An 18,236-nucleotide genomic window follows, 5' to 3' on the forward strand; every position below is an offset into this window, starting at 1 on the left:
AGATCTTGGATTTAAATATCGATCCAAGAACCGATCACTTGCCATAGACAGCATTCCCTGACCATAAGAATCGACGTCCTATATATGGTTAGAGATAGGACACTCCTATATAGCGCTCTAAATCCGCAGCAACGCCATTGATACATCGTACATACCTGCAGAGATGTATGAGATAATAATCTCATACATCTCTGCAGGGAACTCCGTGTATTTTGAGTGATATACGAGCAATGCGACTGGCACATTAAAATTCGGTTAAAAATTGATTCGTTCTTTTTTTTTAATCGGCAGTTTTCTTTTTTTTAGATCAATACACGCGAGGCTCCTGGTTGCACATTAAGCTCGATAACCGATGTCTTTTTTTCTTCATAATATATCAAAACCAGTGAACAGAAAACGTCGTCGGTTTTAAAGAAGGTATACGCCAAACCCAAAACGATGTGGGGTTGTTGCTATAATTTACACATTTAAAGTTTTTTTTTTCTTTTTAGCACAGAGGCTGAGGTAGTAAACGTTTTCAATACGCGTTATGTTAGAGGAAAAAAGGGGGCGTAGATGAGCCGAGGTCGCGCGAAAGAACCAAAGGTGTAGGAAGAACAGGTTACCCGCAACGACGTCTAGAGCAGCGATGGTTGGCGTCATAAAACGATACAGAGAACAAATCTGGTCGGCCAGTAAACTCCCGACGCGAGTGGGTGATAATTTCGTCAATCTTAAGGGCACTATAAATATAACTGCTGGCTTTATGGCGGTGCGTGAGCTGCTGCTACTAACAGTTCGCCGCCTGAGCACGCGCGAGATTTTTATGTCGCAAATTTCGAAGTCCTCGGACGCCTGTCTCAGATACGAGATAACCCCAGACACGATTATGTCTGATTTTACCAGGTGAACGCTGTGGGTTTGTTGATTCTTTTTTTATTATTATTATTATTTTTTTTTGGTCACAAGGTGTTAGATGCACGCACCGAGGTAGTAAAGACAATTCCGGTGGGTGTACTCGTAAACTACACTAAAATAAATCTTTAAAGAAGATGAAGAAAAGAAAAATTAAGGCTAGAACGGGTGAAAACCATTGACAACGCCGTATGCCATGCAAGTTTTAAAGAGAAAAAGGAAAACAACGCTTGGACTGCTCCGAAAATAAATTCCTGAAATGAAGCGACGGATCCGTAAAACCACTTCTCCGCAAGCTCCCGTGTGTCAGGGGAAGCCAGCTTGGCAGGGGCCGATGCGGCTGTGAACTGTTACGCTGTTCTTGCTTTTGTTAATTTTGTCTCGTGTTTTTCCTGCCCTGTTATTTTTGTCTGTTTACGTGCTCTTTGTTTCGCGTTCGGGTTTTGATAAGCCCGACAAAGCGGACCGTCCATCCCCAACTCTCCGGTTAAAAAAAACAATGGGTAATTAAAAAAAAAAAATCGTGCTTTCCTTTTTTTTTGTGGAAGAAATTAGGTTTTTCTTTTTATTTCTTCTTTGTGAAAACCATCTTGTGTAATTGCTTGTGTAATTGTAATTTCTTGTGTCGTGATTGTTGAAGTGTTTACTCCCCGCAGCAAATAACCTAAGCAAAAAAAAAAAAAAAAAAAAACACACATCATAATTTTGAAGATTAGGTTTTGGTACATGAACAGTTGTGCTACATAAACCCCGGTTTTCGTAACACAAAACCTAGTTTCTGATACTTTTAAAAGCTTACGCTTTTGTTGCAGTCACCACTAAAACGTCTTTTTTTTTTAATTTGGAACGTTTTTGATAGGAACGCAATCAAACCAGTGTTGAAAGCTTAAAATAATACTACCTGCGCCGAGCGCGGAAAGTTCATACAACCTATTCCCATGACGCCATATTTCTGAAGTATGTTCAAGTTAAAGTTTTTGACGAAAGTTGGCTTTCTCGAGTCAAAAAGATCAAACTCTGCCTACATGTTTTATATATATATATATATATATAATACGCAGGCGAGCCAGTTATGTTTCCTAAGCCTATACCTCCTAGAAGACAAAACGTACGTGTCCCCCCCCCCCCCCCCTCTCTCCCCCAAATGCCGTCACTTAGCGGTCGAGTCGTGTGCCGCTTGGGGCAGGTCTGCGGTCCACTACCAGTGACGTCATATGCAGGCCTCGTCTCCAAGGTACATCGCCTAAACTCGGTGCGCGCGTCAGCGATGAATCCAGGACACTCACTCTCCGATGAGCGGAATGGTGTCCGGGAAGTGGACGCGGAAGAAGGCGAGCACTTCCTCCGCCGAGGACAGGCTCTCAAAGATGTCGAAGGGCATGAACAGCGTCGCCGTGTATGTCCGGTCCTGGTTGGGCAGCGCTATCAGCATGAACTCACCCCGGGGCCAGATGTGCAGATAGTTCACTTCCATGGCGAACTGCGTGCGGAAACAAAGAGAACCACAACGGCCTGAAAATACAGCCGCATGAGGCCATCGAAGGACATCGACAGACATCACCGTATTGAACTGAAGCCTCCATAGACGAGTCGTGGCGTATAGTTTTCCTGTCTGTGGTATCGACTGGACGCCGTTTTCGAGCTTCATCTCACGCGAGTCTCGCGTGAGATTACGTGAGTCTCACGCGAGTCTGGGTGGGCAAACGCGGACTCGCTTTGTAGACGGCGCGTTGGCAGAAGTTGGTTCTGGTTGGAGCATATGTACGCGGAGATGCGATGATCTTTCCACACACCTGGCCGTCTTTTGTGGGCGGTATGCAGAGCTCTAGGTAGCCGTGGGGGATGTAAGTCTGGGAATAGTTGAACCGTGGCCTTCGAAGCATCTGCCGCCGTACCGCAGAGTAAGCGCCATCGCATCCGAACAGGGCGCGATGCTGGACGCGAAGCTCTTGACCATCGGGCCTGCGACAACAACAAAAGATAAAAGCAAGCACACACACAAAAGACTGTCTTTTTGGCGTTTTACAAAAGTATTCTAAAGCGCTCCTCTTTTTGAGGGGGCAGTAAAGAGACCATGGAAGGGCACATTGCGAGTGTTTTGGAAATATACAGCGTGTTTCTCCCAAAAATGTTGTGTTTATCTTCGCCGCAAAAATAAAGGCATACGCATTGCAGAACGCTTGTTCTCCGTCCAAATGTAGCGGTGGCGGTTCCAACCAGATGCCGACGTTCCAGCTCTAACCGTTATCGTATTCAAAAGTTAAACGATTTTTCTGAAAAGTTTAATGTCAAAATGGGACCCATTTTCAGCCGTGTTCGGTGTCTGACTCCACAGAGCTCCATGTATTTGAGAGCTCTGTCGGCCGCCATTTTCCCATTGAAAATGCCAGAATGTCACTTATAACGTTTGAATAAAATAGCGGTTAGTGCTGAAACCTTGGTATCTGGTTTGGAACACCAGCGGCAGATTTTGGTGGAAAATGCGCGTTCGGAGATGCGTAGCTTATATCTGCAATAAAGAAAATCCTTCCTTTTTTTTATTTTTTAGGGGTGGGGCACTTTGACTAAAGCCGCCAGTTTCACGTGACATTAGCTGTGCACCACTGGTGTGTTATTTGTAATTCTACCACCGATATTTTTTTTTTATGCCATGGGTTTGGGCCGATGTAGTGTACAACAAATACTACGTCGATCTTACGGAGTAAACTACGATTTATTAGACCTAAGTATGAACAATAAACGACAAACACTAGAACCTCTAGTTACATATTATAACTAAGCTTTCCAAACCTCCGTCTTGAAAAAAAAAAAGTAAAAGTAAAAAAAAGGCGATTAATCTACGGATTATATACATTTATATCTAGAGCGGTATGAATACAAATAAATTCTTAAATTCTGAACGATAGGTCGGCGTTCTTGCAGTATGCTTTTATTATTATTATTTGTTGTTGCAGGTATGAAGTGACGTACCCGCGAAACGTGAGATGCGCTTTGTCGAGATCCGCCGTCTGAAGCTTGTGACGAAAGTGTATTTTCACGTTGGGATTGGCCTCGCACGCTGCGTTGCAAGACAAAACACGGCGTCAAAACACGACCACGGCACCTAGAACGCGTTTCCGACCGGTGTCGGTGGCAACCAGTTCGTCGAACGACGTTTCGTCCACACTGCGGCGTTTCATAAACAATTTGTGTCATCGAAAGGCTCCCGCGCTCGAAAGGCGTTCGTCGACTATCGCAATGTACATTGCCTCCGCTGCCGGCATCCAGATGGTAGCATATAGACTTACAGAACTCTTGGCGATTCCGACGAGGCTTAATTGGCGCAGCCTTGAGCCTAAGATTAATTTATCACCCATTTTTCCCCGAGCGGAGCAAAGCGGAGCGAGGGGTGACCGCGCGTAGCGCCGTCTGCTTGGAAGCCTACGATTAAAGGTGTTCCGAGGAGGTTACTGAGATCGCCTAAATATGACGGTAGCTCACTCTGCTGGCTCTAAGCATCCTATAAATCCCTAAATCGTGACGATACGCGGCCAATTTCCCTAATAAAAACCGCACTCAAAGATCGCAACGCACCGAGGCCATCTCCGTCGATGGGAGGATGGCACCACTACATGGCTTGCAGCCTAATCAGCTGTCATTGTGGTGGTCTTGCATCCGAGCATGTGCCTTTGGCAGCATACATACCAACAACCTTGCTTGTCTCGGAAAGAGCAAGAATAACGACCAGCATGGCACGATTCCGTCTCGCGCAAATCATGTATAATTCCGGGATACTTCCAGCAAACAGAATGAAGTTAGCAATTCAATCCAATTCACTTAGTAAAAAAAAATGTTGTCGACAAAACGAAGCAAGAGCCCGTCCCATGTCTACGAAATGAGTTTCCACAAAACGCCACAGTGTCAACGACGAGACGCGTGTCCTTGAAACGTGTTTCCATGAAATGCGTTTCCACAAAACGTGTTTCAACGAAACCAGAGCTGTCGGGTCATGTATGCTACCGGTTTGTACGCTGCGGCGATTCTCAGTGTACATTACACAGTTGCCAGACGACTCGGAGGCGCGCGTTCCACACACGAGACACACCGGGAAGTCTGGTGGCCGTAGCAGCCATTTCTTTAGAAAGAAATAGAAAAAAAAAAATGATGCATTGTAGAAAAAAAAAAATCTCACAGCGAAAATTCGAATTTCGCAGAAAATCTACGTGAGCACGGAAAACAACATTGAAATATTGGGTGAAAAGGAAAACTACATTTACGAAGTCCTACCGTCCTAAACCAGATGATATACTGTAACCCTAGTAAACAGGATAACTGGGCCAGTTGGTATGGATTCATAATGGAACAGCGCGAATTTTTGCAAGGACAGAGGAAGGAACTGGACAGGACAGCGCTCGTCCTGTCCAGTTCCTTCCTCTGTCCTTGCAAAAATTCGCACTGTTCCATTATGAAACTGTAACCCTAGTTTTAGACGAAGAGGTCTCACCCGTCAACAAGACTTCGTTGAGGAAACGCCGCCCTACCGAGTAGATAGCCTGCGTGAGAGGAGAAACATAAAAATGTTAAGACCGAAGCCTGGGCTGTAACAACACCACCTAGAATAATCAAAGCCTCCGCATCGCCTCCTTTCCTTTCACGAAACGTCATCAGAGTCGGATCGCGCTATAACTCGGCTATTGGGCCGGAGTCCGACCTTCGACGCGCTGATTGAACACGAGTCCCGGCCGAACAGTGACGCAGCACTCGTGCCCAGTCTTAGGCCTCGATCCTTCTAGCCGTGATAACGGCACGGAGGCCTTCTGTCTAGCTGTAGGCACATACAACTGAAGAAAGAGAGTGTGTGGCGAGTCCCTCGCATCTCATTATCGCTCAGCAGCCAATCAGATTGCTGCATTAGCCGATACGAACGCCGAAGACCCAATAAACAATTGCCGCGCCCTGCGTTCTTTAGGACGTGCGGTGACTATATTGTTGGTGCAACGTGCTTTTGAACAGCTAGAACAGCGCACACAAAAGACGACGATGAGCACACAGACGGTACTCCTCATCATCACCAAGGTCGCTTTTTTTTTTTTTTTTGCCGAGATGACGTCATTACCAGCATACGCCCCGCCGTGACGTCACGAGTTCTGGTCCTCGCCGCTTTTCGCGCAGTTGCGAGCGCCAAGTTCGACGGTGTGCGTATAAGGCACGACGGAAGCTTAGAGCCAGCGCATTTTTCAACCAACACCGTCAACGCTAACAATCTGACGTCACTCTTATTTCCATCGACGAAAGCAAAATTAATTCCACTAAAGACGACGCGTTTGACCAATCGTGGAAAGCTGACCACAGCCACGTTTTTAGCCGCGCACGTCTCCGAAGCTGTCGCCTCCTCTGTATACACACTGACGATATATGGGGCTACAGGATGTTATGTTCACCGCGAAGTAAAATAGATAATAAAAATCCATAAGCGCACCCGTCAGTGAATTTCTTTTTTATTAGCTTTAAAATATATTTTTTTTTTACGAATACGTAGTTCTCCTGTCATACCTAGGCCAACTAAAACTAACCACTCACGCTCGCTTGCAAGTGGCACACATCACGTTTTCGCTCGAGTTAAAAAAAAAAAAAGAATCACCGATACGCACTTACTCGTTCGCTATTCTTACAGCTCAGAACGTAGCAACCTGCCGCCAAGCTCAAAACAGACATTCGAGGCCACCCGGATGGGGCCCCAGAAAGTTCAATAAAAAGAAAAGCAAACATAAAAAAAAAAAAAACGATAACAAAGGAAAAATAAGAAAAATCGGGTATTTGACTTTGGTAGATTGAAGCGGACAGGTATTTCGAAAGTCCAGACGCAGCCAACGCTATTGAAACTAATAGCACCTGCAGTCAAGCAGAATCAAAAGCGCAACTCACTGATCTGTTTTGTTTTTCTGTTGATGCTTGGTTCAGCGACGATATAACACGTATACAGAAACGCGACGTACAGCGCAATAATTTCGCTTTTGACGCCGTCTGATTCGCCTCGTAGCGTCGGCACACGACTCTGGACATGAAATGGAACGCTCGTCGTATTTGTGCGTTTCTACCATCACCAGCCCAGTCGTTCACCAAACAGAAACACGTAAAAGGGATCACGGCGCATTCACCGTGCGTGATTGGTCTAGCGGACGGGTAGCCAAAGTACAAAGACGCGACGAGCCCCGTGGCAATGCACGTTTGACGCTGCTCCATCGGACCAAAGTGTCGGCTCCGCCCGGGGTTGCGTAGGGGTTGCGATGATGTCAGAATGCCGAGCTCTTATTGGCTGATTAAAAAAAGTGAAAGCCGCTTACAACTCCCTGTAACGCCGAATTAGAGCGCAGCTCTTGAGGAGGAGGAGGGAAGGGCACTGGGGGGGTTAAACTAACCAGGGGGGTCACGTGACCTTGGGGGGTCACGTGACCCCCAATGCCGATGATGTCATCACTGACGTCACTGATGACGTCATCAGTGACGATGACGATGCGGGTACCGAGACGTCATTAGTGACGTCACTGATGACTTCACCAGTGATGATGACGATGACGATGCGAATGTCGGTGACGTCATCAGTGACGTCGCTGATGACGTCATCCGTGATGATGACGATGACGATGCGGATGCCGGTGACGACATCAGTGATGATGACGATGACGATGCGGATGTCGGTAACGTCATCAGTGATGATGACGATGGCGATGCGGATGCCGGTGACGTCATCAGTGATGATGACGATGTGGATGCCGGTGACGTCATCAGTGATGATGACGATGACGATGTGGATGCCGGTGACGTCATCAGTGATGATGACGATGACGATGTGGATGCCGGCGACGTCATCAGTAATGATGACGATGACGATGTGGATGCCGGTGACGACATCAGTGACGTCACTGATGACGTCATCAGTGATGATGACGATGACGATGCGGATGCCGGTGATGTCATCAGCGATGATGACGATGACGATGTGGATGCCGGTGACGTCATCGGTGATGATGACGATGACGATGTGGATGCCGGTGACGTCATCAGTGATGATGACGTCATCAGTGATGATGACGATGTGGATGCCGGTAACGTCATCAGTGACGGTCATACGGAGGTCACGCGACCGGCGGGGGTCACGTGACCTCAGGGGGTCACGTGACCTCGGGGATCACGTGACCTCGGGGAAGGGGTCACGTGACCTCAGGGGAGTCACGTGACTTCGGGGGTCACGTGACCTCGGGGGGTCACGTGCCCCCCCCCCCCCCCCCACGAGGTCACGTGACCCCGGTGGGGGGCTCGCGCGGTGCATTATGGGACATTTCCCATGATGCACCGCGCGGTTACGCCGACGGCGACGCCGACGGCGACGGCGACGGCGACGGCGACGGCGACGCCGCTCAAGCCGGAAACGGGCCCCTAAGAGCTGCGCTCTAAAATATATTTATATATACCTATATAGTGGGCATACCTCAAGGCACCCAGCGTTGAGATCTACCCCCTATCCTTTCAATCACAGCCAATCAGAGCACGGCGTCGTTCGGACGCCACCGGAACCCCTGCGTATTACGAAGCAGACGACTTGCTCTCCGTGTAAAACGGATCGTTTATCATTCTTTTTCCTTTTCTGTCAAAAATTTAACAGTCTTAACTCACCAAAACCCTATCTCTTTTTTTTTTTTTTACCGCTGATGTGTCGAAAAACGCAAAAGAGTTATATACATGTCGCCCACTTTATGCTAAGAAGCGGTCACACTGCTTATTGCATCAAACAAAAGACAGTCTGCAATCACTGTCTGAGACATGTTTCTTGCTTGCATGACAACCCCTATCATGTTTGTCCTAAAATAAGAAGAAAATGTTTTTGGCTCCGGTGCTTCGAACCTGCTTGGGGCGTGTGGGCAGAAGAACTTCGCAGGTCTTTCGTACGATTGTATGGGCAATGTAGCTGCGGCTTTACCCGTTCTTTTTCTTTCTTTTCTTTTTCTGTCTCTCCTTTAGTACGTCGTATGAACGGAGAAGCCAGGTTGAGAGACCGAATGATCTCTCGACTGCTTCCACAAAGACACCGTAATCGTAAAAAAAAAAAAGAATGGCGGTTTATTTGGGTTGTTGTTCGCCCCGCGGACAGTGGTGCTTCGCGATCTTCGCGTATCTGCGGTGGCATAAAGATAAGGTCGATGTTTGTTCTCCGAACCCCTTTCTTCCCGGAAATCCGCGGTTGCGAGATCCAGTAATTGTCGCAATCTTTGCCTCTCAAAGAAGAAGAAAAGAGAAAAGTGAGAAAGATAAAGAGAGACGTTCCAAGATTTGAGAGGCGCCTGTGATTAGGTGATCAGAGGCGGTTCCGTCAACGTATACAGCCTGTCTGGAGCCAGTGACAAATGCGCCCAGCGCGCGCACACGATTGACTCTCACTTTCCCCCCTACTTCCGTCTACATCGCTTCTCTCTCTCTCTCTCTTTCTCTCTCTCTCTCCCTCCCGAAAATGTACCGTGTTTTTGTCCCTGCAAAAATGAACATCGCCGAGGCTCAGTTTCCGTCCAAGTGTAGCGATAGCTGTCCGAAAAAATGGCAAATGTTCACAAGTAACCCATATTCAAAAAGTTACGAGCGATTTTCCGAAAATTTTAATGAGAAAATTAGACTCATTTTCGCACGTGTTTGGTAAATGAAATCATTCAGCTCCATTCGAGAGCTCCGTAAGCTGCCATTTTTACTAACAAAAAAAAAAAAAGAAAGCAACGGTTAGAACTTTAGACTAGAAGCCGAGCTCGGGCCTAAGAGGGGACGTGGGGAGAGAGAGAGAGAGCGGAGTTAGCGTCTAAGTAGAATTTTGTTGTGCGCGCAGGCACGCGCAGAGTGCATGCAAACGTAACCCTGGGCAAGCTCGCACTCCCGACATGTGTAGAATGTAAACGAACAAGCACTAAAAAACAACTTTCCCAGCTTCGTTCCCCATCTCCGACCACGCGCGGACTTGAACGACGAATACACAGGGTGAGGCCGTAAGGATCAGCACGTTTGGCACGCCTCGCAAAATTCTGGCTTTTACTATAGAACAGCTGGCTGCTGCAGACGTCAGCGGGTGTAGCGCGTAGACCTATGTTACCAGCATTCTCCTTGATGCTTGGGTAATTTAGCAATAGGCCTACCGGCCTGTTGACCACCCCTTTCAGACGGGCACCTAAAAGGACATTTACGCCAAAGGACCTTTAGTGTAACTGTCATTTAGGCAGTGCCACACGGCAACTCAAATGGCATTTAGCGTAAAGGTCCTTTTCGTGAACCTGAGTTCCCGCAACTCCTTTACGGCTGCTAAAGGCCTACTCTCGTCAGCAACGGTCTACACTAGAGAGGCGAATTGAAATAAAAAATCGTACCGATATCTAAAACCACTGCGTTTGCATTTTTATTATTTAAAAAGAGCGTGTTTCACGTATATTCTATACAAACCTCGCTCTACTAATAGTTTTCTGTACTCATGGCCCCAGCTATCTAGTAGGCCTCGTCGTCGCCTGCTCACGTCGTCCGTTTGGCACTTTGGTTTTCCTCCTCTCGATTTTCCTTACAGCCATAGTTATCTAGATTTTATTTATCAACTGCGCTGATACGACTTTGGGAGGATCATCTGGAGGGCCTCCAACGCGTGCGATGAACCTCAAGCGCGAGCATGACACCGAACCGAACAGGGCAAAAGCGTAGCAGAAGCACGTAAAGGAGCGGGAGCACTAAGCAACGTTATAGACCAACGTTGCTAAACCACTCAGTTGAAAAACTGCCATAGAGCCTGCTCTCAAAAACTGGCACCGATCCGTACTCGCGAACCGAGCAAATGGCGATAGCAACGCCGCCATTTCTCCCGCAGCGGCCACTCGAAGAACTGCACGTGACTTCTATTTTGGCTCTAATCGGTCATCTCGCCGAAATAGACACGGTAGAAGGGGTTGCAGGGATGCCACCCCGGTTTCCCGAGCGGACGAGCCGCGAATTACGATCGAAGTTAGGACGCGCCTAGGTCGGGACGCGCTACCTGAAATCACCGCTGAGGCATGGTTGTATAAAAAATATATTAGTTGTGCCGCAAAACCTTGCAAACTAAAGATTTTAAGAACATCACACGCCCTTTAATTTGTACTAAACTCCAATAAACGTTACTACAAAATAGTTTTTTTTTCCGCTGTTTTAATACGCAAAAACATGCTTAAAAGCTCAATAATAATAATTGGGGTTGTGGGAATATTTATACAGCGTGTAGTTGGTCAGCCATTAAAGTTGTGACTAGTCACACGCTGTTGATGAGCAATTTAGCCAGTTCAGTACAACCGCTAGCCCGGGGTCTTTAACGTGCTCACGCAGTAGTGATACACGACCGCACGCCGGTACAATGCTCATCCAGATCGAAACGGGCAGGGGTGGGGCTTGAACCCAGGATCCCTGGGCTCTGCAGCGCGAGGTTTCGCTCCACGCGCGTCGAGCTGGGTGTGCGCTTTAGCCCACTCGGCAACCGATCCCCCCTTAAAAGCTTAACGTGACCACAGTACAGACAAATGATAAAGAGTGGCGCTGTTGTCGTATTTAGCTCGGTCTCGGTGGACGCCGGCGGCCCAGATTTCAACGGCGAGTTTCCCGACCAAGGAGGATAGAAGGGTAGGAGAGGGCATGCCGTCAGCCGCGTAGACTCGACAAGCCATGCTCCCTTGACGCCTCGCCTCTTTCTTACTTTCCTCCTTACTTTCCTCACTTATCAGGCCGACGTGACCATATCACGTGACCGTAGCTAGCCTTCATCTAGCCTTCGATCTGATAAAACCTACCGGACGGAGCGCGCGCAAGCCTGCAAGGGGTCCTTCTACAATCAACCATCCATCTCACACGTGACATGTCACGCGCACCAATTGCCGGAGAGATCTACGATCACGTTGGCCACAACATCGTTTAAAGTTTTTATGACTAGTAGGCTTCACCAATATTGCAACGTGCCCTCTCCTAGTACTTATAACTCTCCTTGTTCCGAACTGAGTGCTTTAGTAACGTTGGTTAGATACATAGAGATCATACATACTAACTCTAGAGGAAAAGGTCCGCCATTTTCCCATACATTCTGGCTGCCGCAAGCGGCGGATCATGCAGGCAGACCTTCTGGGTCCCAAACACGGTTACATCATCAGAGCAGTTTCGTGAACTTCAACAATTCACAAACTTACCGGTGGAAAGATATTCACGTTCCTTTCGAAGCTTTCTTTTTGAAAAGCGCGCAGATGTACGGCCTCGCGTTAACGCTAAACTAAACCATATACCCGGCTTCGCCAGTGGGGCGCGGCTGGGCGCGGTTGAGGAATACGAAACTGCGCAACCACCAGATTTCCGAGATTTCGACAGAAGGGAAGTTAATGCAGCGTAATGAGTTTATTGCTTTTTATAAGCGTTAGAATAGCTCATAATTTAGTTTACAACGTTAAATTATCACTGTTTATATTGCTAAGAGTTTTCACTCTTCGCGTTACCATGGCAACGTTGCTTTCTTTCTCTCGTGTTCTGTCGCTCTCTTTTGCGTTCGTTCACTCGGGACCCAGGATGTCGGCGCACGGGATTTGCCACTCCTCCTCACCCACCTTTACCCCCCCTGGTTAGATAGGACTGAAGCGGGAGACGCCCAGGGTTGCCGCTAATCAACAAAAAACCACTTTGCTTGGGCTTGAAGTGGACTTTGTTAGGATCATTCGACTAAACTCGTCAATTTGTCTTTTTTTAATATATTGTTTGCTTCAGAAAAACTTTAAAAAAATATTTGTATCGACAAAATAATAGTTTTCTGGCGTGAACATGATTTATTGGTTTTGTACCGAGCTAAGAGACTTCAATCGCTCTAAACATCGTCTAAATGACATTTACGTGCGCTGTCTGGCACGGCAGAACGTAAAATTTGAAAATCCTAAAGGCCTTTGGCGTAAATCTCCTTTCAGGTGCCCGTCTGACAAGGGTATTAACCTACAGGATTTTCCGAACACGCGATCGGTTCTCCGGTCAATGCTCCCGTGATATAATGGGGACTTTTATAGCCGCGTCCCACTAGACCGACAGACAGCGACAAACGACAGCGACACACGACAACGAGCGACAGGCGACACCGACGGACAGCCTGTTTGTCGGAGTCCGCCGTCCCACCTGGCGGACACGGTGCGGAATGCAAAGACAAGGAAACTTGTTTCCCAGTGGGACTGGAGTTGTCAACAAAACCGTTCAAAATACACAGACAAACCGAGTCTGGCGACGCGGTTTTCGTGTTTTGCTCTTTGGGCGTAAAACGCGCCGACAAACACGGTGAAAGTGGAGACGATTCCTCTATTTCTTGATTAAAGCTTTCGCTTGTCTTCATTTGCCGTTAGCGACTTTCCGTCGTGACGGTCGTGACAACCGACACCAAACTTTTTACGAACTAGCAATTCCGAATTTTTTTTTCTTTTTTTTTTAAGGGGGGGGGTCGTTCGAGGAATTCTAGGTGAGCGCCACGGAATTTCACGCCGATTTTGAGGATGTTTATAACTTCATATCTGAATGATCGAGGGCAGGCGTTTTTCGGAGGGACAATACGGCATCCCGATTATCACAGAACGGGATGGCAAGCCTCTCGTTTGCCGGAATGGCTTGCCACGGAAATGGCGGAACATCGTGTCCTGCTTCGTGGTGAGCGGTCTTACTTTGGTCAGTCCTCGCACATGGGTGCACCTCCATCCTGATGCAGGGGCGTTGACTTCGGCATCTTATGTTTCACGCATATGTATATGCGTCGAACGTTGTCTGCGGACAGTCTTTTGTATGGTGTACTGGCAGCATGACAGCGCGAGTTCTAAAGTGGAACTGAAATCGGTTCTGTATTTGAGGAAGAAAAACACTTACGTCATCTTCGTTTGGCCTCTAAGATCACGAATATCGAGATTATTTTTTAATTTGGTGTACGGAGACCGCAGAAAATCATTTTTTAAGCACCGCCGAAGCCCCTTCTTCCGTCATGTCCGGAGTTTTCGGAATCTCCGCTCTCGCGCAGCGCCTATCAAAGCTATGCACGCGGACTCGGAGTATTCACTGGACGCCATATTTGTGGGTGCTGTTTAGAGCGCATGCTCAGAACGAGCTCACATCAATAGGCTGCTAAGACCGGCACCCATGATGGTGCGGAATGCACGTGGCAAAAGAACTGTGGAAGCTCGCCATCACCACGCGCTCAGCATTCGCGCACACAGCTATGGCCGCCAGTGAATACTCCCTATTCTCAGAACGGTCAGAAAGAAACGTCACGACTTGTGTCGGTACGGCGTCTCGACTGGTGCCCCGTTCGTGCAAGGCTGCAAGCACGTGCACCATGTGCGTGAGGATGACTTTGGCAGGCTTGCTATTGCGCGCGCTTCCTTACACGAGCAAGAAATGCATGGATATAATTATAATGCAGTTAAATTAAACCGTGCCCATACTCTACCTAAGCGTAGCTCATGTAGTGGCTCTAGCTGAAACGAACTCATAGACGCTTCTTCCACTGAGCAGTTCCCCCCTCTCCCCTCACGGCTCGCCTCCCCAGAGCCTTATATGTTGAGAGTTTGGTCACTAATTGGTAAGAATAAGGCGAAAAAAACGGCACGCCATGGGCCGAAATTGTTTCAATGACCTTAAGCGCGATGACTTAGAGCTATGGTGACCAACCACCAGCCACGAATATTCCCTTAGCAGAGGCAATGAGCTTAACAAATACCCTCCAATCAAAATTTCTAGCTAAGAATGTATTCAAGTATTTCATTTCAGCAAGCTAGAATTAAAATTCGCGACTCCTCGGAACTAAAAGGGGAACGCACGAGACGATGTTGTCACGGCGACAATCAGAACCCACTCAATCTTTCTTTTGCTTGCCCGCCGCAGGCACGACGCAGTGAACGGTAAAAACTGCGAATTCGGCTCTGTGGGAGTTTTGACCCAGACCCCGAACGCGCAGCCCACATTCGCAGTTTCGCCTCATGTTTCAGGAAATTTTTCTCGTCAATGTCACCTTTCCCGGCTCAGTAAACGCTCTCAGCACCTTGAAGCTCCCTTTTTCCACCAAGCTCTTACAATTATACGTTCATGTACTTTCAGCCTCACTCAGAAACAAAAAATACCCGCGCCACGCTACGCGAATCCCTCAAGGTCATCCCAGCTCATTCTTACTTTGCAAGTTCATCACGGGGGGAATATGCGGCGCTGGCGGCGCCGCCGCATTCGCCGCTCCATCCCGGCTCCCGCCGGTTCCTCCCATTGGCTCCCGTCGTTCGACGCACCACCGTCTTGAAGACGGCAGCTATGGTAACTGCAGTGTATTCCATGGAATATATATGCTTTGAACCGCAGCGTCTAGATGGCGTTTCACCGTACTCTATGGAATACGCAGTTTTGACACGAAAATCTAGATGGCGCTTCAAACAACGGGGGACGGACCCCTCCGCGGGAGTTACACAACTTAGCTAATCTAGTAACGTTGGTGAAACTGTGAGGTCACATGACACCTCGACGGACGCCCCACGTCGTTTCGAGTGGAGGTAAGAGCCCATAACAGTTGTCGCTCTAAGATGAAAGATTGAAATTCGCGTTAGTGTCCTCTTTGGCAGCCCCGGTCCCTCTTCGGGGCTTAAGCCGGAGGACCCTTACCTGTCCCTCCTTTCCGTACGGCATGGCCCTGCGCGAGCCGTCTGGGTGGTGGATAAGCCTCGCCCGCATCGGAATGGCGTGCCGCTCGATGACCTCTTCCTCGAGCCCGAGCAGCGCCAGTGCCGCCCTCCCGCGGACAGACAGCGCCAGGTTGATGCTCCGACCGGGGACATGCTCCTGCAGTCGGATGTCTGCACTTCCCCGATCGACACCCAGAGGGAGCCACGTTAGTGATGCGGCACTCGTTAGGTGGCGCATGTTACCGCCCGATTAGAAGGCTTCAGCCGTAACTGTCCCTCTCTCCGCCTGTCCAGGTAGTGTCCGCAGGAAAGAGAGAGCATTTATTATCTAGAAATTATAAAATAAAATGCATAAACTACTAGTATATACTTTTATATATTATAAACCAATAATAGAAACAAAAACAAATAAAGAAACTAAGTAATTGTAACAGAAGTATCAGCTTTAGAAAACATCAACTGGCTTAAACATTTTGACCAATGCAATGAAGGTGCCATAGCCCTAATACGCAGTTCCTACCCAGTACGCAGACCCGTTTTCTCGCAGCGAAAAAGGGGAAGGGGCGGTTAAGGAAGGGGGTGTTAGCCTACTGCCGCCCCCCCCCCCCCCCCCCTTCCACCCCCCTTCTCTCCGTGCTGCGTAACACTATCGGTCTCGCGCGCTATGACGTCAAGCTCACAGATGCCACTCCGTTGCTGAGAATCTCTCCCGTGGCCTTGCTACGGTGCGATCAACATCAACACGGGCGAGCGAGGTTCGTGCAGGGTTCCCAAAAATAATCAGGGTCATATGATTCGCCACAATAAATAGTGTAAGGTTACTGCGCTTCTCTATTTAGTTCCCAGGGTTCTCAGCAAGTGTTTAGACAAACAACGACAACATAAACCACTACACAATAAGTTATACTATTTTACAGCTAAGCTCAGAAGGGAAAGAGTGCAGGCGAGCTGGTTAAACGACATAGTTGAAAAGCCCGAGAAAAAGGGGGAAAAAAAAAAAAAAACGGACAAGACAACAGAAGTTCTTAAACGCAGCTGAGTTCATTGACAGGGAAGCACCAGTAAATGCATTTTGAGACGGAAAAAGGGAAAGAGGTACCTTAAACCACGACTTAACAAGACCGACGGTCAGACCGGCTAAGCCTTTCGTAAACCCCTCCATGCACCTGGTGCGGAAACACACATACCCAACGAACTTAAAAACAGCCTTTTTTTTTTATTAATCGTTGAACGTTAATGTGGAAACTTTTCCCCTCTTGCTATACCGTTGTTTCATATAAAACCAAGCACTATTTTTATTAATAATTTATTTTCAAACGGGAGGACGTCGACTTGCACATCCGCTAAATTTCTAGATCGCGAAAAAAAAAAAAAAAAAGGGGGGGGGTGGTTAGGGTTTAGAACCAGACAAAACAAAAACAAAAAAAAAGAGAGAGTTAGGTTGAGAGATAAAAAAAGTGTATACAGCATTTCCACGTGTTTTATAGCTTCAACACGAGCGGCCGTGTTGAGTTATTTATAAAAACTTGTGGAGTAATGGACATGGACCTTCTTCTCGGTGCAGGCCTTGACGGTCACGTATTATCTTCGAGAGAAAACAAGCACAGCAATCGTTTGCAAATACCAGCGGCAACGGTGTAAGCACGGTGAATTAGTTTCTCTGATTCGCTATAGCACCGCGCCGCTATATGAAGCGATCCTTCGATAGAACAATTTCCCGAAAATATCATGCGACAAAGTGGCGCTTGATAACAGGAAGTTCGACGAAATGACATTCGATGAAATGGCCTTCGACAAAACGGCCTTCGACGAAACTGCATTCCACAAAATGGCGCTCAAACGGCGGAGTGGCGTTCGACACAATGGCTTTCGATTCAATGCAACGAATCTGACCTATAGCCCACTGATGCAAGGACCTCGCGTTCACCTCGGAGCCTTTCGTTTGAAGCTTTATAACTGTTGGCATGGAATATAACGAAAAATAATCCCCGGAGAAGGGGAACAAGAGGGACAAAGGACAAACACAAATCTCCAAAAGTGCAAGCGAGACAAGAATGACAAAAATAATCCCTGGAGAAGGGGAACAAGCTGTGTTTGGAGATTTATGTTTCTCCTTTGCCCCTCTTGTTCCCCTTCTCCGGGAATTATTATCGTTATTCTTGTCCAGCTCGCTTGCACCTTTGCATTTAATTGCATTCTAATAATAACCTTAAATTGCAAGCTTCACCCTTGTTGGTGTTAGACTGGTGGCGGCTGATAAAATCCGTTTGCTCTACTGACGTCTAACCCCTGGTTAGCTCAGTTGGTAGAGCGCTCCACCTGTAATGAAAAGGTCCCGGGTTCGATACCCGGACCAGGCGGATTTTTTTCGGTTGCGCAGCAGTCACCTAGTTGTGTTTGGAGATTTGTGTTTGTCCTTTGTCACTCTCGTTCCCCTTCTCCTGGGATTATTTTCGTCATTCCTGTTCAGCTCGTTTGCACCTTTGCATTTAATTGCATTATAATCAATGGAATATATGCTTATTTTCGGTACTTCTTTCGCTCCACAAGGCGTATCGCACGCTTCACGGCGTCTGTGAAGCAACTGCGTATAAAAGACGCTTCGGATTTCGTCACTGTATGGCCTCCGAGAATGCAGCGCAAAAGAATTTT

The 18,236-nt window shown here is 47.7% G+C and overlaps 1 protein-coding gene across 1 annotated transcript in view; it reads right to left on the minus strand.

Annotated features, from left to right (window-relative positions):
- LOC8036040 (kynurenine 3-monooxygenase) overlaps window positions 1-18,236 on the minus strand; it is a 45,978-nt gene that overhangs the window by 13,883 nt on the left and 13,859 nt on the right. The window contains exons 3-7 of the mRNA XM_040215266.3: window positions 15,565-15,755; window positions 5,378-5,426; window positions 3,865-3,952; window positions 2,688-2,856; window positions 2,181-2,374 (exon numbers count right to left, since the gene is read on the minus strand). Coding sequence (XP_040071200.1) covers window positions 2,181-2,374; window positions 2,688-2,856; window positions 3,865-3,952; window positions 5,378-5,426; window positions 15,565-15,755 — 691 coding nt within the window. The remainder of the gene's footprint in view (window positions 1-2,180; window positions 2,375-2,687; window positions 2,857-3,864; window positions 3,953-5,377; window positions 5,427-15,564; window positions 15,756-18,236) is intronic.

Source organism: Ixodes scapularis, unplaced genomic scaffold (assembly GCF_016920785.2).
Source record: "Ixodes scapularis isolate PalLabHiFi unplaced genomic scaffold, ASM1692078v2 PGA_scaffold4__175_contigs__length_147842914, whole genome shotgun sequence".
Lineage (NCBI taxonomy): Eukaryota > Metazoa > Arthropoda > Arachnida > Ixodida > Ixodidae > Ixodes > Ixodes scapularis.